This window comes from Sitophilus oryzae, unplaced genomic scaffold, assembly GCF_002938485.1.
Source record: "Sitophilus oryzae breed Bouriz unplaced genomic scaffold, Soryzae_2.0 scaffold_815_pilon_pilon, whole genome shotgun sequence".
NCBI lineage: Eukaryota > Metazoa > Arthropoda > Insecta > Coleoptera > Curculionidae > Sitophilus > Sitophilus oryzae.
In genome coordinates this window covers 2,468,582-2,494,976 of record NW_022147434.1, presented here as the reverse complement: position 1 = coordinate 2,494,976, position 26,395 = coordinate 2,468,582, and the positions used below count along the sequence as shown (strand labels likewise).

Here is a 26,395-nt window from a genome sequence, read left to right as displayed (position 1 = left end):
TGACCGAAACGTTGTGTTAATCAAAATAAATATAAAGACAATGGAAGTCTAAAATTCTTTTATTTTCAATACTGAATCATTGTCTACCAGATACAAAAAAAAACTTTCCTTTTAGATTAGCACTAACAGCAAAAAAGTTTGACATTAATTTGGGAAACTAGATTTTATACCTTAAAGTAAATAGAATAGAGAATAGAGATAAATAGTGGTATAGAAATAGATCCATTTATGAGATGAAAAAAAAAGTAATTTATTTTAACTATTAACTATGATTTGTAGACTTAAATTTAAAATTAATAGCGATTATTGATTATCTCTAATAGGAATATGGTAATCCATAGCGGAAAAGATAAAACGAATAAGATTAAAGCGGATAAAGAAAATAAAATTTTTAAATCTTTCCAGATAATAGAAAATTGATTTTCTAGCTTACTTAATCAAACAGTTTTATCATCATTATCATAATTATGTTGTAGTATTCAAGTGCTTTTTGAGCTTGGACTTGTAATACCTGAAGTGGCTTTGCTTTTTCCAACTTTAGCTGTTATGATAATAGCACTTGTACTAATTGGTGTACAGTTTTTATCTTTTAATCTTATTTTACACTTTCAAACTCTTATTATTTATTTTTTTATTGAAATTTAATTGGCCAAGCTGTAACCTGGATTTATAAACACCACAGTTGAAGTTCACTTGAGGTTCAGTTGACGTTTAAAATGTTTAACACGATATGAAATGAACGCGCGCATTTATAAAGTAAGTTGATCGAAAAGTTGGCAATTCGTTTTACGTTCAAGCGAGTTCAGATATAGACAGATAAAGTATGGCACAATACGTATACGTATCTCAGGGTACGTAACGTAGAAACTTACGCTACGGATGTGGATGCGTCGCGTCGTCACGCAAACGAGAGATAAAGCAAGTATTTTGACGTTACGTAACGTAACCGGTACTTTTTAACATTTTAATCCATTGATTCCACATCAAATTTATAAAAGTATTTATCGAAGGATAAAAAAAGCATTAATGGGAATTATATTATTGGAAGTGCCCTTAAAAACTTAAAATGTGTACAAATGATTAATTTATTATATTAAAATAGGCCCCTTTCCTGTTCCACAAGGCCAAACATTTCTGAAATATCTCAAATAACTACTAATAACTAGCCAAGGTCAGAAGCCAGGTATTAAGACAGATGTTTGTCGATTTGAATTCTGCGATTTGAATTCCTTTCGGCTCGATACGTTTGCGTTTTGTACGCACGTAAAGGCACGTAAATATACGTATCACGTATCCGTAAACGAAAGTGAATTTCTCACTGCGCAAGCGTACATGTCAAACGATACGTTCACGTCTACGTCTTCGGCCGTGCTTTAACTGTCTAATATATTTAAGTCGGCAGTTCGCGACGGCAGCCAATGAGTAAGCGCATGTCGATCACATGAAACATAGAAAAGAGATGCACTGGAAAATGACTCTTATTGTTGTTTCATTATTCCTGTTTATGTAATATTTATATTTTGCGCAATGTTGGATTATTATGCTTGAACTTTGAAAAATCTCAAAAGTATTTTAAATCGAAAGAAAAACGTACGAAATTTTCACAATTCCAAACCTAACCTACATCCGAAACTGTCAGTTTATAAATACAAAAATGTTGAACCTCAACTGCCAGGAACATCCAACTGCAGCTGAACCTCAACTGAACGTCAACTCCCGATTTTATAAATCCAGCTTTAATCTACAGTGATATTTCTTAAAACTTGTTTAATTTTTCTAATATATAAAATTCTGTCCTCCGACTTAGCCGATTTTGATGAAATTTTATACTTAGTAGGTCTGAGAATAGGTTATGTATCTTTTATACCGGGTATTTATACCAAAAATTTTTATTTTTTTATGATGTGGCCTTAAAAAATACATACAACTCTAAATTTTCACCCTTCTACCATCAACTCCTATTTTTTAATAGCGATATTAGTAAGTCAATCACTTGATCAGATTTTTTCTACTAAAATAATCCTAAGAATAATTTATATGATAAAACAACGTTATCCGGGTCAGCTAGTTTAGTTTGATAAGCTAAACTAACTGACCAATAGCTGACCTGATAACAAAACAAATAATATTTGTTTTGCTATGAATGTTTCTTTGAAATATCTTAAACATAATACTTATGCTTAGTAATTATAAAAGTAACCACATCACAATTTGTATTACAAAAAATTATATCATATTTACCATATTAACGTTAAATCATTGTGAATTTTCTTTGGTTACTTTTTGACGCTCCAACACCTTATTTATCAGAGAGCTTTCCACTAATAGCATCATGTTTGGGTCGTTTCGGAAAAGGCCAAATGTAACATTTTTTCTTCAAGCTGAAAACGGCGTCTTTACACCAGTGGCGTATTTCCACCGAGGAGAGTCTCATGGCACTGAATTGAATTAGCGCTCTCTATTAGATATATAAATAATAATCAACCTTTAACCTACATTTAAACATATCAGCTGATTGAATTTTAGGTTATCCAGTTTATTTGAGGTTTTATTGAAAACAGTAGACTTTTGACAAAATTAAAAAATAGGCAAATGTAAGGTAAGACGGTAAAAATACTTTTAATATTCTAATAGGAATATCAATTATTTTGGTGTTTGTTCACAAAAATAAAAGTGTGATATAGAAAAACAGAGTAGTTTAAATCCTCATAAAAATAATCCTAAATAATTCAGATGGCATATGAATGTATTTTTTGCCAAATACACGTGGATAGGTATTTAAGTGTAGTGCTGTTAAAAAATTGCAGTGAAATGAAATGTTATTAAGTATAGTGTTGCGGTTTTAGCTAAAGTGATAATACGCTGCTCTAAGCTAATTACATGGATCTCCTCTCTATCAAAGTCCCGATTTCTAATGTTTGGTTTGGTTTGGTTTGGTTTGGTTTGGTCCACATTCACTGGCTTTCGTAGCGGAAGCGTTTCTTAGGGCTCGAACTCACTGACGACCAGGTCGCAACGACCTGGCCGTCGGCTGGTCGGATGTATTGCGTTTTTAGCTGCGGCCAGATGAACGACCAGTTTCAACAGAGTTGTCAAATCTAACGATTTTTTACTTTTTACCAATTAGAAAATATTGTTTCAGAAATGTTAAAATATCCGAGATAACTAAAAAGCGAAGTTGCTATTCACAACAAACAAAAAGCATTGTGTACGCGCGACCGACAAAAAGGGAGATATTCTGTTTCTTTTTTCTACTGATATGGCGCCCTTATCGACTTCAGAAGTAAACATATTAGGGCTATCGTAAAAAAAGATCGTCAGACACTGGCTCTAAATATAAGCAGGTAGGTAGAAAGTTTAGCTATTTCACCAGTTATTTCAATGTTTATAATTTAACGAAGAATCTACAACAGTAATTACTTCTATTTTTATGAATGTTTAAGTTACTTTCTTATTTTTTTTTCAAAATAATGTACCTAGTAGAAATATAGTCTAATGAACCCTGTTTGAAAAACGTTAAATTAAATATAATATTTAAAATACAGTTGTCCTCCTTGTACATGACTACAATCAACTACAATACAACTAAAAAACTAATTTAATAAAAAAAACAAGTGGTTGTAGAAAAACTTTAAATATTATTTTTTTTTTATGTTTTAACATCGAAACTCAAAGGTATAATAACAGGTATCATACCAACCATAAATAGAGTAGGTATGTCATATAAAAATGTATTGAGTTTTTACTGGAATCGACCCTTGATAAAAAAAGGGATTAGAGGTAAGTTTACCATTAATCCAGTCTGTATACTATTTCTTTGGATTTTCTGCACGTGTGCAAAAACTACACTAAAACACTATATCTTATAGAAAATAAAATATTGTGCGTTGAATTTGAGGGATTTCATCTGAAAAATTATTAATTTGGAAGAAAACCGGCAACAAGCGGCAGAAAATAATATTTCCGTGCAGTCTTCTGGTCGCAACGACCAACGGACGGCCAGGACATTAGTGTGCGCTGTATCATTTGATTTAATGGTTTTAGAGGTAGCTGCGGCCTGGCCGGTGCGACCTGGTCGTCAGTGTGTTCGAGCCCTTACGTTAATAAAGCGTTTCTTCATAGGTTAATAATAATATCAATCACTTCGACTCCGCGTCAACCGCCAAACAACCCGTTCGTTCGTTAGCTCCAAGTTCGGAACGGTTCCGCTTCGAGTTCGAGACGACCTGTGTTCGGACGCTTTTACACTCTCACTTCAGACCATGAAATATTTTGAACACATTTAAAACAAAAGATGCGGTTTCAGTCCGTTTGATAGAATTCAGTTTCGAGTTTATTTTAGAAACTGAAAATATGTTTCTTTTTTTGTTTTTGAGAACAAAACTAGTTGTAAATGACTCTATTTGGTAGAAATCCATATATTTTTATAGGCACATAATTACAAATATCTACGTAATAGATTCTTTAAAAAAGACACAAAAAATGTACACACTTTTTCGAAACAAAGAGTTGTAGATGGCATAAGTGTTGGACTGGGAGTTTTTTGACATGACGGCATAAGAATTGTAGATGGCATGGCGCATGGCGACTCAAAAGTGGCTCACCCCTATAACTTTTTTTATTTTTTCAGATAAAAAAAACTAGATTGGGTGGGTTAGTATACGACATAAATTAGCATTGATTGATGCATTCAATTCTTTTCGGTCACTTTCTGTTTTACCTGAAATGATTATAACTTTTGATTTTTAAATGGTATTTTTTCCCTCGGTTTTTTTTTTACTTTATTCAATAGAAAATGCCACTCTGAATAGAATGACATATCATATTATTATCACTTTTGACATATTCAGATATAAAAAATAGCAATTTAAATTTCAATTTAGAGTGCCATGGTCATAAATGTAACGACAATTTGACTCGAAATATCAAATGTATGGTACCAAATTATTCGTAAAAAAATCGCCTTTTCCAAATGTGCTAATGAGCCACGCTTGTTCCATTTAAAAAATAAGAGATATTATTAAAAATACGATTTGGGTATCTTTTAACCGGTCAGGACAAGACACGAAAAACATTAGATGATCAAATCTATTTTTCCAAGGCTCCTTGTTTAAACATTTGTGTTTTTAATACAGCCAACATACTAATATAGATTGAAATTTAAAATACGATTTTTCTAAGCGAGAATATAAAAAGTTGACATATGATATGTCATTTTATTCAGAGTATCATTTTCTATCAAATAAAGTAAAAAAATCCAAGTGTGCCATTTAAAAATTAAAAGTTGTCATTACGTTTTTTTTAACTGAAAAATAAAAAAGTTATGGGGTTGAGCCACTTTTGAGACACACCCGGTAGAATTGGAAACGTATTATATCTTGGAATGAATAAACTACTTAACTATTTTAATCTTCGAAATAAATATAACTGAAGTCACACTATACAGGATGCAGATGGCGCCAAGTTTGAATCTCCTTGTGCCTACAATACCTCAAATCAATATTTTATTATACCGGGTGAGTCTCAAAAGTGGCTCACCCCTATAACTTTTTTATTTTTTTTAGTTAAAACAACGAGATTTCACATATCATCTGTCAACTTTTGACATTTTCGCATATGGTTTATTTGAAATTATAATTTGCGGTTCGTAACGAAAATTTGTCTCGAAATACCAAATGTGTGGTATCAAATTATTCGAAAGAAATGCTTTTTCCAAATATGCTAATGAGCCACCCTCGTTCCATTTGAAAAAATTGAGATATGATTAAAAATACGATTTGAGCATTTTCTAACTGGCCAGGACAAGACACTAAAAACTTTAGACGATCAAATCTATTTTTCCAGGGCTCCTTGATGAAGAATTAGTGTTTTTAACATAGCCTTTAAACATGGCACTTTTAACATGGCACTCTAGATTGAATTTTAAAATACAATTTTTTATTAAGCGAGAATGTCAAAAGTTGATATATGATATGTCATTCTATTCTAATGTCATTTCCTATCGAATAAAGTAAAAAAACCGAGGGTGCTATTTAAAAATCAAAAGTTGTAGTCATTTCCGGTGAAACAGGAAGTGGCCAAAAACAATTGAATACACCAATCAATCCTAATTTATGTCATATACTAAGAAACCAAATCTCGTTTTTTTAACTGAAAAAAATAAAAAAGTTATAGGGGTGAGCGAGCCACTTTTGAGACGCACCCGGTATATATCTACTTATTTCATTAACTGATCGGTTGCTGTTCAGTGATATTCAAACTGTTTTTAGATATAATATGATCAAACAATTTTGTTTAAATCACGAGTCGACACTGCTTTCCCTACTAACGACCAAAGGAAAGAAGTGGATGATATAATAGGAAGATAAATGTTTTTCTAAGTAATTAATTTCTGTTTCTTTCAGGTTTTCTATGATTGATTGATGTGACTTTTTGGTGAAATAAGAGGATGATGCCGGATCAATAGATGATCCTATTATTTTTTTCTACTTTTTATGTATCTAAAATGTTTGAATCAAATAACAAATTAATAAGTATGTGCATCAATTTAAATTTTAACAGCTTATAACAGAAAATGTATTCACTGCGGTGTAATAGAAAAAAATATTATGCAATATAAAAAATGCATATACCTCTGTGGCGGATTCATCTCTTCAAAAATGTACTTTATATGATTTTTTTGAAAAGATTATAGAATTTATATTGGTCCCAAACATTTGCCATCGTTCAGGATGATTGTGGGGGAATGATTCTTTAAGAACATGTTTGACTACAAACGAGCATGTGTAAGTAAAAACTAGAACATTTCCTATAAATATTTTTATATTTTATGAGATGAGACTGTATTTTATTTCTTAGCTTAAATAGTATTTTCTCTATTATACAGGGTCTCCCAGAAATAAGTGCAAGTATTTTAAGGGGTGGTAGATCTCGATAAAAGAAACATATTTTCTCTTTATCGTTTTTCAAATAAGTCCAAAATAACGGAGTTATTTTACTTTAAAAATTTCAAAAAAAAATGATTTTTTTGCTAGAATTTTGAGAACCACTGGATCTTTTCTGGATTTTCTTTCTTTCAAATTTAATCTACTACCTATGTTGCCATATTATCAAGAAATTATTTTTTTTTAAATAAAAACTAAAAAAATTCCAAAAAAAATTCAAAAAATTCCGAATTTTCAAAAAAAAAATTTGGACATTTTTTTAGTTTTTATTTAAAAAAAATAATTTCTTGATAATATGGCAACATAGGTAGTAGATTAAATTTACAAGAAAGAAAATGCATTGAGTTCAGCTTTAAGTTAGTTTCCACTTGGAAAGTAGAACAGTTTAGGTCCAGTTAGTGGCAGTGTTCGCTACTTTTCTAGCTAAACCGTTTACTTTTTCACTACCTTCCTGCTTTTTCATTGCCTTCTGAGACACCCTGTACAGGGTGAGTCAACGATAGAGTAAAGTCCATTATCTCATTTGTTTCGAGGTTTACAAAAAAACTTTAAATATAAAACTAATAGAGAAGGTACACATTTTAAAATTATTATAGAGTATACAAGGTGCTTCAAAAAAGTGTGGCGGATATGACATATGTTTTTTTTAAATGCAACACCCTATTTTTTATTAAATTTTAAGATTCTGCGTAAAATTCCATAACTTTTTTGTATATAATATTATATACCTAAAATTAATAGTTTTTATAATATTTCAATTTGTTTAAAAAAATGTTAAATTGCAACGTAGTAAAAAATTGTCAGTGGTGCCATTGTTTTTGAAGTTGGACTACCAAAATTTGGTAGGAAAGTTTTATAGAGATGAAAAAAAAGGTATAAGTAAAGATATTTTAGTTAAATGATAGAGGGTGTTCAAAATATATTTATGAATTTCAACAACTTAAAATTAAAAAATCTCAACTTTTTTAAACGGGACACCCTATATATTATCATTTTTTCCATATAGTTTTTAAAAAACTGTTCAACTTTTATTAAGTATGTCATATAACTATTTTTAATAGTTTGCGATTTGTTCCATTTTTTTCTTTTTTTACACATATATTTTTAATACAATTACACTATAAAAAGATAGTTGCCATGACAAAACAAAACTATTTATTACTTATCTTTAACAAGTAGCTTAAAAATTAGTTACAATTGCTGGTATTAGTTAAAATTAATTAACTTTACCCAAATAAACTAAAATCGCAGTCCTGAATTTCTTGGTATATTTCCGAGTATATTTCTATATTACGAAAGATGACACTTGGATTTTCCGTCGCGGTCGGGGCGAATAGCCACAGATTAGGGAAATACTAGATTACCTAATTGTTCAAAACTACTGATATAGGAATTTTCTTCGACATACAGTAACGTTTTTTCTCGTAGTAATTCTGGTTTATAATTAATTTGCTAAAGCCAATATTTCTACTGCCGCGAAACCGTCCCATTACACACTGAAGATGTTTTCTAGATAATCTACATCTAATTCTTATAGTACTTAGACTATAGTAAAAGTACTATGTAGTATATAGTACTGAACCAAAAAATATGTTTTTCTTGGCTTGTTCGTGTAAATCAGTCACATTGACTAATTCATTTCAGGCAAATCTGTAACTATTATCTCTACCATTTATACTTATTGCAACAAATTAAACTAAAATTCAAATTTTGTTCTTAACTTGCTTAACAATCATGAAATTTTGATAATTCTTACTTTTTGTCATGGTAACTATGATGTTATAGCGTAATTGTATTAAAAATATGGGTAAAAATAGGAAAAAATTGGAATAAATCGCAAACTATTAAAAATAGGTATATGACATACTTAATAAAAGTTGAAGAGTATTGTAAAATATATCAGAAAAAATGATAATATATAGGGTGCCCTATTTAAAAAAATTGAGATTTTTTAATTTTAAGTAGTTGAAATTCATAAATATATTTTGACACCCTGTAGCATCTAATTAAAATATCTTTACATAGGTCTTTTTCTATATCTCTATAAAATTCTCCTACCAAATTTTAGTTGTCCAACTTCAGAAACAATGCCATCACTGACAATTTTTTATCACACTGATGCAATCTAACATTTGTTTAAACAAATTTAAATATCACAAAAACTATTAATTTTAGATAGATTACATTATATACAAAAAAGTTATGGAATTTTACGTAGAATATAAAAATGAAATAAAAAATAGGGTATTGGCATTTAAAAAAAACATGTTATATTCGCCACACTTTTTTGAAGCACCCTGTATACTCTAGAATAATTTTAAAATGTGTATAGAGAAACCAAACCAAACCATACCTATAACTTTTATATTTAATATTTTTTTGTAAACCTCGAAACAAATGAGATAATGGACTTTTTTACCCTATTGTTGACTCACCCTGTACAATTGAACTATTTTCCTGCAATCTGTTTAGTTTACAGTCAGCATATAATCGAAATTACTGTTGTGAATAAAAAGTTGTTATATTCATAATGAGCCTTTTTATATTACTGTCTTTTTTTACGATATGTCTTTTTTCACGATCCTGTATATATTACTCTATTATTATTAAAATTGCTATACTATTTGCAAAACTTATCATAAATAAATTTGTTGCAGAAGTTGTTTTTTTTTTAATTTATATTTAAGGAAATATCTTTTAAAGGTTATTTATTTTCTACCAACATATACAAATTCCACCACAGTTCCTGCGAACAGCGTGCCTTTAGGTGATCAATATCAATATATACAAGCAATTTCCATTTTCTGAAGACGATAAAACACTATCGACGCGCATACTGGTTTTTCCTGAATATAGACAGCATTTGCATTTCACTGAGATTGAGAACATTCTTTTTACTTTTTATTCGCCTAATATATCAATAAAATTATTATTTGTAGCTGTCATATAACATTACAACAAAGGAAAACTACCTCTAATGAAAAATTATATTAAATATCGACAACTCCAGTTCATATAGTTTTGACGTAAAATGTGATACGTCATCGAGGGAAGGCGATCTGTCAAGAAGATATATTTACATAATTTTTGACTACTGCGTTACCGAGTAATTCCCATATAAAAGTTACCATAAAGGCGCTCAATATGATTTAGGCGAACGTGGATTGATTTAATTTTTATTGTCTCTAATGGGAAATCAATTTTATTTTATCCTGTCGGTACTTTTGAGAAAATCAAAAAAACTAATTGCACATTCTCATAGCCACTTTATTAGGGCTATCTGACAGTATTTTTAGATTTTCAAATTAGCTGATAATTTGTGGGATACAGAGGCCAACTTATTTTTTTTTTAAATACGGACCTGCATTTTTTATTTCAGATATTGAAAGAACTCGGATACTCCTCCTGAATACAATTATACAGGGTGTCCCAGAAATAAGTGCAAGTATTTTAAGGGGTGGTAGATCTCAATAAAAGAAACATATTTTCTCTTTATTGTTTTTCAAATAAGTCCAAAATAACGGAATTATTTTACTTTGAAAATTTCCAAAAAAAAATGATTTTTTGCTAAAATTTTGAGAACAACTGGATCTTTTCCGGATTTTCTTTCTTGTAATTTAATCTAATGCCTTTACGGAGAATACATAATGAGAAGGTCGCTAGAAACATGAGAAGGAGGCATTTCAATAAATGGCCAAAAAATAAATAATCTACGCTTTGCAGATGATACAGCACTACTCGCTAGCAGTCAAGAAGAGTTAATCAATTTAGTAAATAGGGTAGAAAACGAAAACAATCGGCTCGGTCTGGAACTAAATACGCAAAAAACCAAAATCATGATAGCTGATAGGCAACATAACAACCATCCAAGTATAAGTCATATCGACCGCTTTGAAGTCGTTAAGTCATACGTATACCTGGGATCACTATTGACAAATACAGGCACATCGGAAGAAGAGGTGAAGCGTAGGTGCAACATGGCAAAGGTAGCTGTTGGGAGACTGACCAAGATCTGGAAAGACCGCCAGATTTAAGAGCCACCAAAAACCGGCTAGTCAACTGTGTTTGGTACTCCCAATATTGACGTATGGCTGCGAAATGTATGACTATAATGAGCAAAAAGTCCGGACAATATGGAAAGACTCATAATTCAAGGCAAGGTGGAGGGACGTAGACCACGTGGCCGCTCTCCAACTCGATGGATAGACCAGATCACGACTAGCTGTAGCAAGCCAATGCACGATGTTATCGAGATGACAAAAGACAGAGGCGCATGGAGAAAAATCATCCATGATGTTACGCTGACCACTACACTCCCTAATGGGGGTCAGGACTGAAGAGAGAGAGAGAGATATCGATAAAAGAAACATATTTTCTCTTTATTGTTTTTCAAATAAAATTTTGAGAACCAGTGGATCTTTTCCGGATTTTCTTTCTTGTAAATTTAATGTAATACCTTTGTTGCCATATTATCAAGAAATTATGATTTTTAACTAAAAACTAAAAAAATTTCCAAAAATTTCGAATTTTCAAATTTTTTTTTGCAAAAAATAACCTCATAGGCGTGTTTCTGGGGTTGAACTATACTACAAATTAAAATACTTGCACTTATTTCTGGGACACCCTGTATACTACCCTTATTTTTTTTGTTTCGGGCATTTGAACACAATTTATTTAAACTAATTTCAAGTCCACCTCTGTTTTTTTAAATATTTAATCTATTCATCGTTAGAATATTAATAAGCTTTCAAACTTAACAATGACATGGGGTAAAACATTGAATACGGGAAATCCAAGTGCAATAAAATAAATAATATAAATATAATCTAAATATTATATAAAATGCTAATGTTTATCTGTGTCGTCTCTACTGAAGTAACGGCTTGCTCTAGAAAGTTGCTTTTTTTACTAAAAGATAGCTAATTGCCACTTGTAAAAACTGTCGTCGCCGGATTTTTTTGTTTTTCATTTAATTAAGAAAAATAAAAAGTATTTTTTTTCCTGATGTCGTGGCGGATGCGCCAGGCTTCAATTAGTATAATATAAACAATCAAATAATTTCCCCGGAAGATTGATTGGAAATGGTAGAGCAATATAATGGTCAGCAAGGTTCCTGGACTTGTCTCCAATACATCTCAACATTTACAATAAAGAGTACAAAATGCATTCGGAAGTATAATAAGAATGTTCAAAGACTACTTGTTGAACTACGATTAATATAACGCATATTATTAGATCTCAATCTCACACTGAGATTTCAAATTCACAATAAAAAGAGTAAAAAATAATATCTATAATTGCTAACCTGGATATTATTTATTTGAATCTTCCAATTGGCTCGATTTTTTTATTCAATACTAATTAGCGCTGATCAATACTGTTGCGATGAATATCAGATTAATAATATTAATATAAATATTCAGATTAAATAATTTAAAAAATCAGAGTCGGACTTGAGGAGATTATTTTAAAAAATAATTAAATAGTTTTGTTGTTGTTAAGGTAACTAAAGCAAAAAAATCTTTCTTTCGGTCTTTCAAAATCTGAAATAAAAAATGCAGGTCCGTATTTAAAAAAGATTAAGTTGGCCTCTGTATCTCATAAATTATCAGCTAATTTAAAAATCGAAAAATACTGTAAGATAGCCCTAATAAAGTAGCTATGAGAATGTGGAATTAGTTTTTTGATTTTCTAAAATGTACCGACAGGAAAAATTAAATTTGATTTTCAAAAAAATCCGATTTTGACAAACTCAGCAATCCTTGAAAATTTTTAAACTTTTTGATAGCATCTTGATAAACATCCCAAAGCGCAGCTTTGTCCCAATTTAACCATGTTTGTATGTATTAAGGTTACCGAGATATACCAGTGCTTGTACCCCGAATTTGTAGCACCCTGTATATAGAAATTGCATTAATACTTAAATTAATTTTCTTGGGACATTAGGTTACGAAAACGCTGAATTATGTTTTCATTTTGTTTAAAAATCTTTATTTAGTTTATTGGCAAACGTTTCGGCCAACAATACAGCCTTCATCAGTGTTATACAAGGTGTCCTAGAAATAAGTGCAAGTGTTTTAACTGGTTGTGTAGTTCAACCCCAGAAACACGCCCATTGGATTTTTTCCGCGAAAAAAAAAATTGAGAATTCGAAATTCTTTGGGTTTTTTTTTAGTTTTTAGTTAAAAAGCATATTTTTTTGATAATGACAACATAGGTATTAGATTAAATTTACAAGAAAGACAATCCAGAAAAGATCCAGTGGTTTTCAAAAATTTGCAAAAAATCATTTTTTTAGGAATTTTTCAAAGTAAAATAACTCCGTTATTTTGGACTTATTTGAAAAACGATAAAGAGAAAATATGTTTCTTTTATCGAGATCTACCACCCCTTAAAATACTTGCACTTATTTCTGGGACACCCTGAATTGACAAAAATCAGTAATTTAAAAACGTACTTAAATTGAATTCTAGTTGTCTTGACTTGAGGGTAATTATATCGATTTAAGTCATTTTATTGACTTTTCTTGTAGATCATCATGATTCGAGTCAAAAATATAGACTTAAGTCATAGAAACGGCTTAAATAACGTTATATTGATTTAACTCTTTACAAAAATGACTTGACTTGAAATAAAATGATTTAAGTCAAAGACTTAAAACTTAAATCATTTGAACTTTATGTTGAATTTGACTTAAGATTTAAATCATTCTGATTTTAGAAATGACTTAAGACTTAAGTCTTTTTAAATCTGACTTGTTGCAGCTCTGATACAAACATAAATTAATCTGAGTTTGTCACATTTTTACACTATATTTTGCTGGAAAAAATTACGTAGTATTTGCCGACACCCCCTCCCCTACGTGAGATGTAGTGAGATTCAACTTGACCCCTACCCTCCACAATTCCATCACGTAATTAATGGACGCCCCCTAACGGCGAATGACTGTGGCAACAACATTGCTGAAATATCACCCAACACTTTCTGTGTTCTCAGATATTTATCCGTCGAGCGTAGGCAGATGCGAATTCCCACAAACACCTCTCCAGCGAATATTGTGCGAGTTTGAGAGGATCGCCGATCGATCATACTATTTAACATGCATTTTCCATTTGCTAGAGACAGTAAAATACTGTGCCGATGCATTCACGACAGTTAATATTAAGAGATTTCGTATAAAATTTGTGTTTGAAATAGCTTTGACAGAATAAAGTTATCTAATTTAGTTTGTAGTACGGATTTCTTATTTATAGTTTTTTTTTTATTTCCTGTTTAAGTTTAGTTTCTTCTGTAACAAATTTCAAACGTTTTTTACCGTATGCTCAAAAATAAAACGGCGCCCAGTTGGCTTGGAAAGGTGATGGAACTTGGAACGATCGATGACATTTCACATATAATTTTACACAAAATAATAATAATATAATAATAATAATAAACCGTATAATAATAATAATAAACCGCTCAACCCCCTATCGAACCTACTCAACAAAACGCCCCAAGATGCTTATAAAATATACTCACTCACACATCCATCTACCATCTCGCACCAGCTATATATGGATGACCTAAAGCTTCATGCAGCAACTAGAAAACAACTCAACAACCTTCTCAATATTACAGAAACATACAGTGAAGACATCCAAATGAAACTAGGAACAGATAAATGTAAAATAAACAGCATTATAAATGGAAAACAGTCGATACAGGAAGAATACATTCTACAAGACTCAAATATCATACAGAATATGGAAATGGATGAGACATACAAATACCTCGGATACCTACAAAAAACAGGATTAGAGCATGCCAACATAAAACAGCAACTGAAAAGCAAATACAAAAACAGAATAAAACAAATACTCAAAACAGAACTGTCCGGTCGAAACAAAGTGAAAGCAATAAATACCTGCCGGAAACGGACGCTGCATAGTCCGTCCTGACGTATTCGTTTGGCGTTATAAAATGGAGTGACACAGAATTAGAAGAACTAAACAGGTTAACAAGAACAACATGTAACAAGTACCGAATACACCATATACACGCGGCAACAGAAAGATTTACACTAAAAAGAAAAGAAGGAGGAAGGGGATTTATGGATCTAAAGAACATGAACTACAAGCAAATACACACACTCAGAGAATATTTCAGAGAGAAAGCAGTTACCAGCCACTACACCGAAGCATTGTTAACCTAACAACATCAGGTACACCGTTACAATTCAACAATGAAGCATTCATACCAGTTGATGCAATTACAACAACAAAGACTAAAATTGAAAAATGGAAATCCAAAGCCCTACATGGAAAACATGCAAACCAACTAACACAACCACACATTGACATAGCAGCATCCAATGCATAGCTTACTCATGGTAACCTGTTTGGAGAAACCGAGGGTTTCATAATAGCAATCCAGGACCAGATCATCGCCACACGTAATTACCAGAAATACATAATCAAAGACCCCAAAACACCTACAGACAAATGCAGACTATGTCACACACAAACCGAAACAATAGAACACATAACCGGGGGATGCCCTATACTTGCTTCCAGACAATATACCCAAAGACACGACGATGTTTGCAGAATAATCCATCAGGAAATAGCAAAGAAATATTCACTCATCTGCTACCATACACCATACTACAAATATCAAGCAGCTAACGTTCTAGAAAATAAGACAGCCAAGCTCTACTGGAACCGGGATATAATCACAGACAAAACCACACCACACAACAAACCAGACATCACGCTCATCCACAAACCAACCAAAACGACATACTTAATAGAGATATCCATACCAAATTCACAAAATGTCAAGAAGAAACACACTGAAAAAATTGAAAAATATATACCTCTAGCAGAAGAAATAAGGCAGATGTGGCACCAGGACATTGTAAAAATTATACCAATAATAGTGTCATCAACAGGATTGATCCCAAAATCATTACACGATAGTCTGAAAGGCCTTGAACTTGCACCAAAACTTTATATACCCATTCAAAAAATAGTTATCCTCCACACATGTAATATTACACGACAAGTCTTAAATACACAGTAAAAAGCGTTGACGCTTGACTTAAGTCCGCGACTACGTTAAATACCGGAAAGCCCGAGATTCAAGAACATAATAATAATAGCGTTTATTTCCAACAGGCAATTAGAGCCCACTTACAGGAAATACAATCTTAAAAATAGGTTGTTAACTACTAAACATTAAATATCAAATTTACAAAAACTAAAACCAAGAAAAAAAAATACAGAAAAGGAGGAAACTAAACCTAAATCTGACCTCAATGAATCAATCAAGATAATAACAATAATAACAAATTATTAATTATAAACTATTGTTATAAACCATAGTTATAAACCATAGTATGTATATATATAATATATATAATACATAGTAAACCATAGCGATCACGGCCGCATTCACGATGACGATCATTCCAGCACACATTAACGCGTTCACGTTCACCGCCGTACCTATGTAGTGCGCCACCCTGTAGGTATAAATTAGGTATACCCATAGGTATAAATTAAAATAGTTCTAAAATATTTACCTTTGAATTTTAAAATTTTGATCATCTCACACACTGGTCAAAGATCAAGTATTTAATATTTTATAACTTTAAAATTATATCTATTTACTGCGTACTGTTCTAAAATTGTCCAATATACATGGACAATTTTTGTAATTTTAAAGACTTAAATTTTTTGGAATTGTATTATTTGTATTGTGTATTTTTTGTTGTTTGTATTTTTTTGTGATTTTGTTGTTTGTGAGTGCTTTGTCGATGAAGCTGTTTTGGCTTTTTGCACAATAAAGCGTTGCTTGTTTTGTTTGTTTTGTTTAGTTAACTATTCATGCCCCCCACCTATCAGTGAGACCAAACGGCCCACAGAGCAGTCAAACACATCATAGTCAACGGAGACAGAGTTAAGGTTGCAGAGTTGGTTGTACAAAATACAGCTTATACAGGGTCTTTAAAACAAAATGTGCCATCTCTCGTGGGGAGATACCTCGTGTAAAAAAACCTCGTGTTATAAAATGTGTAAATATGTGGAAAATTAAGATTTACTATTATTAATTGTACCTAGTTAATAAAATTGCATTTACCTCAATCAAGGAGGCCGAAATCGGTAAAATAGCAAGAGACTATTTTAAAGCTATACGCACACTGCACTGGTGCGATCACGGCGGCATTCACGATGACGATCACTCCAGCACACATTAACGCGTTTACGTTCACCGCCGTACCTATGTAGTGCGCCACCCTGTAGGTATAAATTACGTATACCCATAGGTATAAATTAAAATAATTCTAAAATATTTACCTACAATATTAAAACTTAAACAATGAAAATGTGCACATATGAACCATCGAATCCAATTGCAACTCCAATTTCGTCCCAAACTTTATTTTTAATTCTATTATTTTTGTAGCTCGAATCGGATAAATCATATAGATCTTTATGTCTTTTTACGGCCTCAAGTAGCTGCTCTGTTAACTCCATTTCTAAATTGCAACAAGAAGAAACATACAAAATAACACAAAATTACTATCTGTTCGTCGCGATCCCGCGATCGAACTCCACAAGTTGAATCTGATCGCAAAATAAAACGCCGCCAGGCCGCGTCTTCTCAAAAACTTGATCGCACCAATGTCAAACGGCTTATATGTGTTCTTCAGCAGACACTACACAATTTTGCTAATAAAAAAGAAAGTCAGTAACACACATGTTTTTTTACAAAATTATTCCAATGATCAGTGCCGTAAAAAGGGCGGTGCCACCGGTGCCCAGGCATAGGGCGTAGTTATTTTTTCGGTTTGCTCCTCGATTCCAACACATGCTCAATACCTACCTTGTGAAGCACCTTCTTTGAATTTGTTTGGCGTACATGCCGCTAGTGTAACACCCGACATGATTACATTTCACATGGCGATTTGAGAAACTTCACAACATTCACCACCTTTTTACTTTTTTGACAATAGAACAGATTGCTAATTATTCAGCTGAAGAACTAAAAAAACATGCCGCTGATTTGAGTCAAATATTCAACAGATATTAATGCTACTGAATTTTGGGCTGAATTAGACACTTTAAAGAGTTAAGTTGAAACGACTATATTATTTGATAAATGTGACGGTAGTTCAAGTCTGGGTCTTCTTAAAGCTATAGTCGAACTTGATTTAAAAGAGATGTTTCCCAATGTAGTAGTCGCTATAAAGATTTTTTAACAATGCCAGTGACTGTAGCTTCCTGTGAAAGATCATTCAGTAAGCTGAAATTAATAAAAACTTACTTACGATCGACGATTGGCCAAGAAAGGTCGACCGGCCTAGCGATTTTGTCGATTGAACGCGACATAGGACGGTGCCTGTCGTAATATGAAAAGGTTATCAACAATTTCGCAATGAAGAAAGCGCAAAAAAGTAAATCTTTAAAAAAGTTTATGGCTTGCTTTAATAAATCTTTACTATCTAAACTCATTCATTTGTTGTCTCATTCATTTGTGTATTGTGTATAGCTGTGAATAATCTTGCAAATATTTTCGAATAAACGTTTTTTCACCAATTCACATACTTAAACGCAATATATATTATGCTACCTTCCGTACACCCCAAGTAGCATCTATCTGACTTCGAACTAAATCTGACCTGAAGCGACGTCAGACTTTGTGCAAATTTAGGTCGGGTGCTGGTAATACGACCGGTGACGTCGCTTTCCTATTAAAAGCGACGTCGTTGGATCCGAGTCGGTAAATCCAACGATCTGTCGACGTACAAAATAACAACGTACCATTTTTATTAATTTCCCAACGTCGTTCCCATGTTGGCTTGCACGACGTACATATACTTGAACTAGCCCGACGTCTACCCGTTGTCCGAACAGGATACGTCTCACTGATAATCCCTAAAGTAACGTCCAATTATATTTTGTTGTATTTTATGTTCATATTTATAACCTAATTTACGTATCTCTATTTACGTCCGTAAATACAACCCATTAAGTAGCATTTGCGGCCTAATGAACATCATGAACATAACCTAATAAAAAGTTTTTGTACAACAAACTTAATTTTTTTTATTATGCCAAAAAAATGTATTTCAATTTTTAAAAAAAAATCATCTACAATTTACAAAAAGAGATAGAGACTTTTGCAAAATAATAATAGTAGTAGTCTTCCCTCCGCCCACGAATGCTTTTTATCCGGAAGAGATGCTGCATTACACTGGTGCATCTTAATTTCATTTTTTAGCTTAGGAAACCAGCAGACCCCATCCTCCTCCCACATGTGAGGTACTGGTTCCAATTCTTTTAAATTTTGTATATACTATCTCAAAAAGTGGCTGCCCATTGTTTTAAAGAGAAAACAAAACTAAAATATAGTTGCACAAATCTACAAATCACTGATACGCAAAGTGAGGTTACGTGGCGTACGTTGGAATTATATACGTCATAATACGATTGCCGGTCGTCCGGTTTGATGACTTCGGTCGTGTGAGACGACTAATGTTGGAGACCCGGTCGGAATTGGTATATTGGTAGTTCATATTAAGTCGGACACAGAAATCCGCCATTCTTAAGAGGTATCCGATTGTCAGCCATTTTACAATCGATTTTTGTTTTTAAAATTTATATTCACATTAGATTCATTGATAAGGTTGAGTTTGGGGGGAACCACAGTACAGTTTTATGATTAAACCAGCTAGAAAATAAAAAAAATATTTTGCGAGTTACTTTTTTATAGATATTTTTATTTCATAAATCTACCTACTTTTGAAGGCGCTCGTTGTTTTCCGGAGTATTTTAATCAGATATATCAAAAAAGTGACTTCCGTTGACAAAACTGATGTCTGGATTAATGATTCAGAATTATTATAATATGAAATTAGATAGGCACTTATAGTTCTATTCGAGGAGTGATCATAAATCCATTTGTAATTAGGTAGTTTGGTTAGGTTTTTATGTATTCTTGGTAGCGAATATGAAACCAAACGTAACGTAAATGCTTAGCGACGAATTTTAAGTAACTAAAATTCAACGTAATATGACGTTGGTAATTGGTAGAATTACATTCCCTATTAGGTCAGATACCGACGTCGAGGCGACCCGAATCTGTATTCCCCATTTAGGTGCAAATAAGGGTCGTCAGGCGGTCGAACCGACGTTGGTACCCGACGTCGGGTTTATTGAACGCGACGTATACCCGACGTTAGATAACGTCCAAATGCTACTTGGGACGCTACCATACCAAGTACTTAAAATTAAATTAATTTACCGTTTACTGAAACTTCGCAGGGTGTTATTATAGTTTAGTATTATTTTATTATTAAGTATGAAGCCCATAGTGGCCCAAAAATTAAATCTTAAGCATCATATTTTAATGAGTGAGACAGGGTGGGTGGTATAATAGAATAGGCGAAGAGTCCACTTAATATCAAATGGCTCGTTTGCTTGTTTGCATCAGTTCTTAAAAAAAAATAGATTTTTCTGCTAAAATATTAGATAATTAGTCCACCAACCTCAAGTTTTTTGTGCTTTATTTTATCACCCCGAATGAAATAAAATAGGCCTATACCACAACCTATACATAGCATTGCTCTAGGGTACCTATAATATCTAAAAAAAACCAAGGCGCAGTTATAGAAGCTCGCACAGAGCGCAGAAAGGACTATTTACGGCACTGCCAATGATAACCCATATGCACGTTCCTGGTGAATATGTCGACACTTTTTGAAGTGAAACTTCTTTACGCGCGTTGGGGGTAAAAATCCAAGGCTGTGATATACGGCCTTGAATGACGGCCGCCTGTAAAAATCCAAGGCCGTGATTCACGGCCTTGACGCGCGTTTTAGCGAGAGGACGAGTGATAGCGGAAGTGTTGCCACAACTACCCCATTCTGGATAGATCTATCCCTTTGTAAAACAATTTAACTCCGCAATCTCGTGAAATCTCCCCCAATAAAAAATAAGCTTGTAGCAAAACTGGGTAACGATTTGTGCCATACGCAGCTAGGAAAATCGCTTTAATAACTTAATACTCTACCAACCTTTTTAATTTTCATGCATATTTTTATCGATAAGTTTGTAGCTTCTGAATTCTGAATAACGGTCTAGCTAAAGCATCTAGCTCATTTGCCAGCTCAGAAATAGAATTTAGAGTTAGTAACTCGCATTTTCATTGGAAGACACTGTCATATTTATTTCAAACCAATAAGCAACGAGAATATTCTTATAATATTATAAAATTACTGTAAATTACTATAAATAATGAATTATTTGTAATTAAGCTGTAATTTCTGTATTATTAATCCGTTAAATGATGGAGATAAACAATTATTGTGATTGATTAAAATCTGATTTTAAAATAAAACTTTTGTTAACATAACCACATTCTCAGAATTCGAATAATGAATCGAATAATAACAAGACAAGTGACATCCGTCTAATAAAGACAGCGATTTAGAGTGACAATTTTGATTATGCAAAATAAATACATAGTCTATGAGTTTATTGGTTGCCTAACGATTGACATTAATTTAAAAATAAATCCCCAACATGAATAATGAACAAAACCAATTCGATTTTTTTTTTGAAAAAGCGGAAAATATCGATTTCTTATGGAAATGCCTTATTGAGATATTCTTGAAAGAAAAATATTCTTGAAGCTTTAATTGATTCAAAAAACACAACTTAACGAGTAAGAAAACGCAAAAAATTTACTAAAACAATTAAGTTAAATTAAAAAAAATGAAAAAAAAATCTGGTACATTAAACTTCCATTGTATTTGTGATTTATACAATAATTATTAAATGAATATCATTCAACCGTAAACAAAATGATTCACTCTACAAGGACTTCTGCACTGGTATGGTTTCCTAGCTGCTGGGCTAAGAGAGCTGGTGTATCAATGCTTAGTTGGCTAAAAAAACAAAACAATGATATTTTCAGTTATATATCGAAGTCCCAACAGCTAGGGAAACTTAATAAAAACACAATGTAGGAGTCATTGCGGCCGAATCTCACGGATGGATGATTTTTTTCCTTCTAAACTACAACTCATGTATGAATTGTGTAGTTTAGGTTATTTAATTGAAATTTTTTATCAAGTATGAAGTTGATAATGTAAAGTGAAATTGTCAAAGCACAAGATTGTGCCACAAGGACTTCTGACTTTTTTTTGAAAATATTTACAACCTGCGGGACTACCACTGTGAATACTTCAATGTTTGGTTGGCTGAAAATATATTAGAGTAAAAACAGACTCTTTAAACTTTAATTTCTTTAAATATGCGGTTCTCTTAGAACAACTCTATAGCCTCTGCTTACTAAATTTAGTAGTCAGAGGTTATAATATGCGTTGTAAACATTATATTAACAGAATAAAGGAGGACACGTTAAAAACAGGAATCTCTAGTCATGTTTGGTTAAATTAACAAAACAATGCTATTTTTTTCAACCAAAAATCGAACTACCAACAACATGGAAAACATTTCTATTAACACAATGTAACTAATTGAAGCAGTATCTCTCGAGAAAAATTTTATATGGTTGACTAACTATATTTCAGGTATACCTCTCGCATGTACTTGTGATGTGTGTCATCGGTGTTTCACAAGTACACGAGACCTACAGGTTATCGCCGAATCCGAACGGCTCTGTTTGAGAGTCGGTACATGTCAAATATACTCCCGATGGTTTGCCATCATTCATATAAACATTCTCTGGATGCTTTGCAGCTACGACGCACAACATTCGAGCTAAAATTTTTATATAAATTGTTATAAAATGAAATTAATATTGAAGATATTCAGTCAGGTCAATTTTTTGGTCCTCTCGACATAGTTTTACACTTTATGTGGCTTCTTCAAGTACAAATGTGTGTAAATATTCTCCGTTAAAGCGTTTACTAGATGCTTATAATTTACATCATGATGAATTTGATATTTTCAACTGCAGTTTGGTTTTAGTTATAATAGCAGGTAAGTTTCATGAGCTTAAGTGTAATTATTATTTTAACTTTAGTTTAATTTTAATACCTTAATTTTAGTTTTTATATATTTGTTTAAATAATTTTTTACTATTTTTGTTTGTAACTTTATGTATGTTATGTTGAATTTTTATAATCCATGCAGTAATTGGCGTAAGCTGTTGAGTGCTGAATATATAAATATATAAATGAATAAGTAAATAAATGAATAAATAAATGAAACAGTGATAATATTTTCATATAGATAGTAATAACGGAAAGCGATTTAACTATTTAAAACCTCGTAGTTGTGTAAATCACAAAATAATGACAACGGAAGCTTGACACAATAGATTTATTACTAATAAAAGATTGGTATTCCACAATTAAATGTGGTTAATGAAAACCAATATCAAGCCACCATAAATTAATGTAAAACCTCTGACGAGGGGTAGGGGACTCCATAAATTGTTTATTAGTGACCGGTTTGGGCTATTCAGCCACATTCAGACCTTAAATTTATAAATTTAATAATAAAAAGCCAAAGAGAAGATTTTCGATGAACTAATTTGAATAAATTGGTTAATAAGTATTTTGTTTCGCTACAAGCCCAATAATTCGATTTGTCATTGAAACACGCACTGGCTAGTCAGTAATATAATTTGACGGGAAATTTTTCTGCCAGAAGCCTATTTTTCCATCGGAACGTTTCTGAAAATTCCGGAAAAGCGCAAGATCCGGATCGCGCAAGATCCCCAGCCGAAAACTCTTTGTAGATGGTTCCCACGCAAACTCACTATAGAATAGGCACCAGGTGCACTATGGATGATTTGATGAATGAAGGATTATTAATGTCCAACTAATCCCGATAGTTCTGCAGAAAAATCAGACGATTTTTTACAATTATTGGAAAACTAGAAGAGATATCGAGGATGATTTGTATTATTCAAGTAATAAAAGAGGTTTTTAACACAAATATATTTGCCTGAGTGTATTTTTGTTTATGAATGATATGAATTGAATACTAAATTAATTGTATTTACCATGACACTGACGTAATTTGGATATCGATCGATTAAAAAACTGGGTTTAAAAAATAGGTCCACTATGGATAATTTGACGAATTGCTGTTTTCAAAAACATAGAAAAAAGTCGTACAAACTAGAAGATTTGTTATTTCGTTGATCTAATAAGAAATATCTTGGACCGAAAATACCTGTTTTTTTTTTGTAAACGAGGTTTAGTTTTGAATGTTATGGACGTTATTCAGACAAGAATCGATAAAATGTTTTTTTTTGGAACAGTATGTTAGTTATTAGGACGAGTCGTCTAATGTTATATTTGAATTGACAATTGAACTGATTAATTGGGGGAAGTCTTCTTTTGAGGAAAACGCGACCTTAAGGAAATTGTTTCTTTATTGAGTTTTTCAAAAACTAGTAGGTCAATGACAGTTATTAAAAATGTATTTTTATAGTGTTTATGGTATTTTATTGGAAGTACTTTAAACATGGATAATATAGGCAATCCAGGATGGATAATAGGGTATAGGGTTTTGGCAGATGGGTTGTGCGACGAGTGGTAACCAGTAATATGATGATTTTAGAGTGTGGGTATGTGGAGAGTGGATGGTATGGGGCCTACCTTGCAATGTTGACAGTGGTAAGCAATGGAATAGTTTTGGGCGCAATCGTAGCGCCGCAGGAGCTCGGCGTGACTGCAGGAAGCTGTGGCGGCCAGGTTGTCGGCTTCGAGGAGTCCCTGCAGGTGAAGGCGGCAAGTCGGAGCGTCCTGGAAGGCGGCCTGCGGCAGGGCCTGGGCGACCCGGTGTTCGCAACAGTGGCGCAAGCGAAGGTCGGCGAACGCGAGACGGCGCCGCCCGGGCGACAGGTCGCGGCCGCACAGTTCCTCTTTGTGCGATCCTTGCAAAAATTGAAGGCACTGAGTCGAGTTGTTTTTTGGGGCGCAGGGTGGGACGCAGGCCGCGGCGGGCGCGGCGCACGGGGCGCCCGGGGCCACGGCCACGGCGGCGGCGGCCATCAGGAGCAGCAGGCCCGGCTGGGCCCGCCGGGGCATTCTGCGGGGCGATGGGGCGTCACGAGGCGCGGGGGCATCGCTGCGGGCGGCCGGAGGGCCCCCCCTCGCGGCCTCGGGGCCCGCTAGGCGCTCGCGCGGGCCCCCAAAGGCCCTCGCTCATAGTGCTGCATGCTCGCTTGGGCTCGCGGCGGCGGCGGACTCGCGCATCACTCGGCACTTTTGCACTGCCGCCGCTCCGGGGGCTGCTGCGGGCTCTTGCGCTCGGCCGCCATCTTGACTGAGCGCGTCTGCGGCGGCTCGGCTGCCCGGGCCGCGCCGACCGCCGCTCGATCGCCGCGCGCTGCACCGCTCCCACTGCCCCCTGCCTGCAGATTTCCCAAGCATACTCTGCCAGACAGGCTGCTCAAAACGCTCCCTGCATTATCAATACCGATAAAGGTCGGTACACATTTTCATAAACGATGCGTTTCCGGAGGCACCGTTTTGATTCCGATAAATATTATTTAGTGGTTTTGATAATAACTTATTCACACAAAAGTTATATTTCTGTTCAGTATATTTGTAAACAATATTTGATGCCAGTAGTGTATTACTTCTTATTGCAAATCTTACTAAATTATTTTACGAGAAAGACAGTAAATTTAATTTCATCTATATAAATCGTTTTTGTTCTTTGTAAGCGCATTACTTTAACACATCTGTTCTAATATGGATTTATTTTTTTTAGATTTCACCATTGCTAAGTTATCATTGCAATTAAAATTTGATGGTGCTTTTCTGAAATCAATCAGAACAGTGACTAACTAAGAGTATATTTGTTAAAATTTTAAAGAAATAGTTATAATATTAAAAATGATATAAAACTATTATAATAATTTTGACAAATTAAAAATTAATTAAAATTTAGTCTCTGCGCATTTATTTTTAATACCAATCGTACTATATTATGATCGAATAATATTACTGTATAATCCTAAATGTTGTGTTACTTCTTTTCAGTTTTAGAATATAATTGAATAATTAGTATAATGTTCAATAAACATTTAGTTATATATCAATCTAATAAGGTATGTAATAATTCGTTAAATAATAACACCGATATTTAGTACCGGTTTAATTAATGTGACCATCATAGACAAAAAATTTTTGATTTCATTTTACCTCATCATTTGTACATTTTTCACTTTCTTTAGCCATAAAATAATAATAAATAATAAAAAGTACAATATGATCGACAAAAAACGGCGTCAACGATGGCTATGAAATGAAAATCGCTGGCATTTTATATGTAAAATTATATGGGGAATGTTATCGATTGTCCTTTCCAAGCCAACTGAACGCCGTTTTTAATCATACATGTGTATGCAGAATTGCAAGCCTTAATAATAAAAAATAGAAAAATTTAAGTCAAATAAATTACTGAGTTATTAAT

At 33.0% G+C, this 26,395-nt stretch overlaps 1 protein-coding gene across 1 annotated transcript in view; it reads right to left on the bottom strand.

Moving 5' to 3' along the window:
• Positions 1-25,002, bottom strand: part of LOC115889578 — a 320,379-nt gene extending 295,377 nt beyond the window's left edge. The window contains exon 1 of the mRNA XM_030909631.1: positions 24,571-25,002. Coding sequence (XP_030765491.1) covers positions 24,571-25,002 — 432 coding nt within the window. The remainder of the gene's footprint in view (positions 1-24,570) is intronic.
• Positions 25,003-26,395: the final 1,393 nt, after the last annotated feature.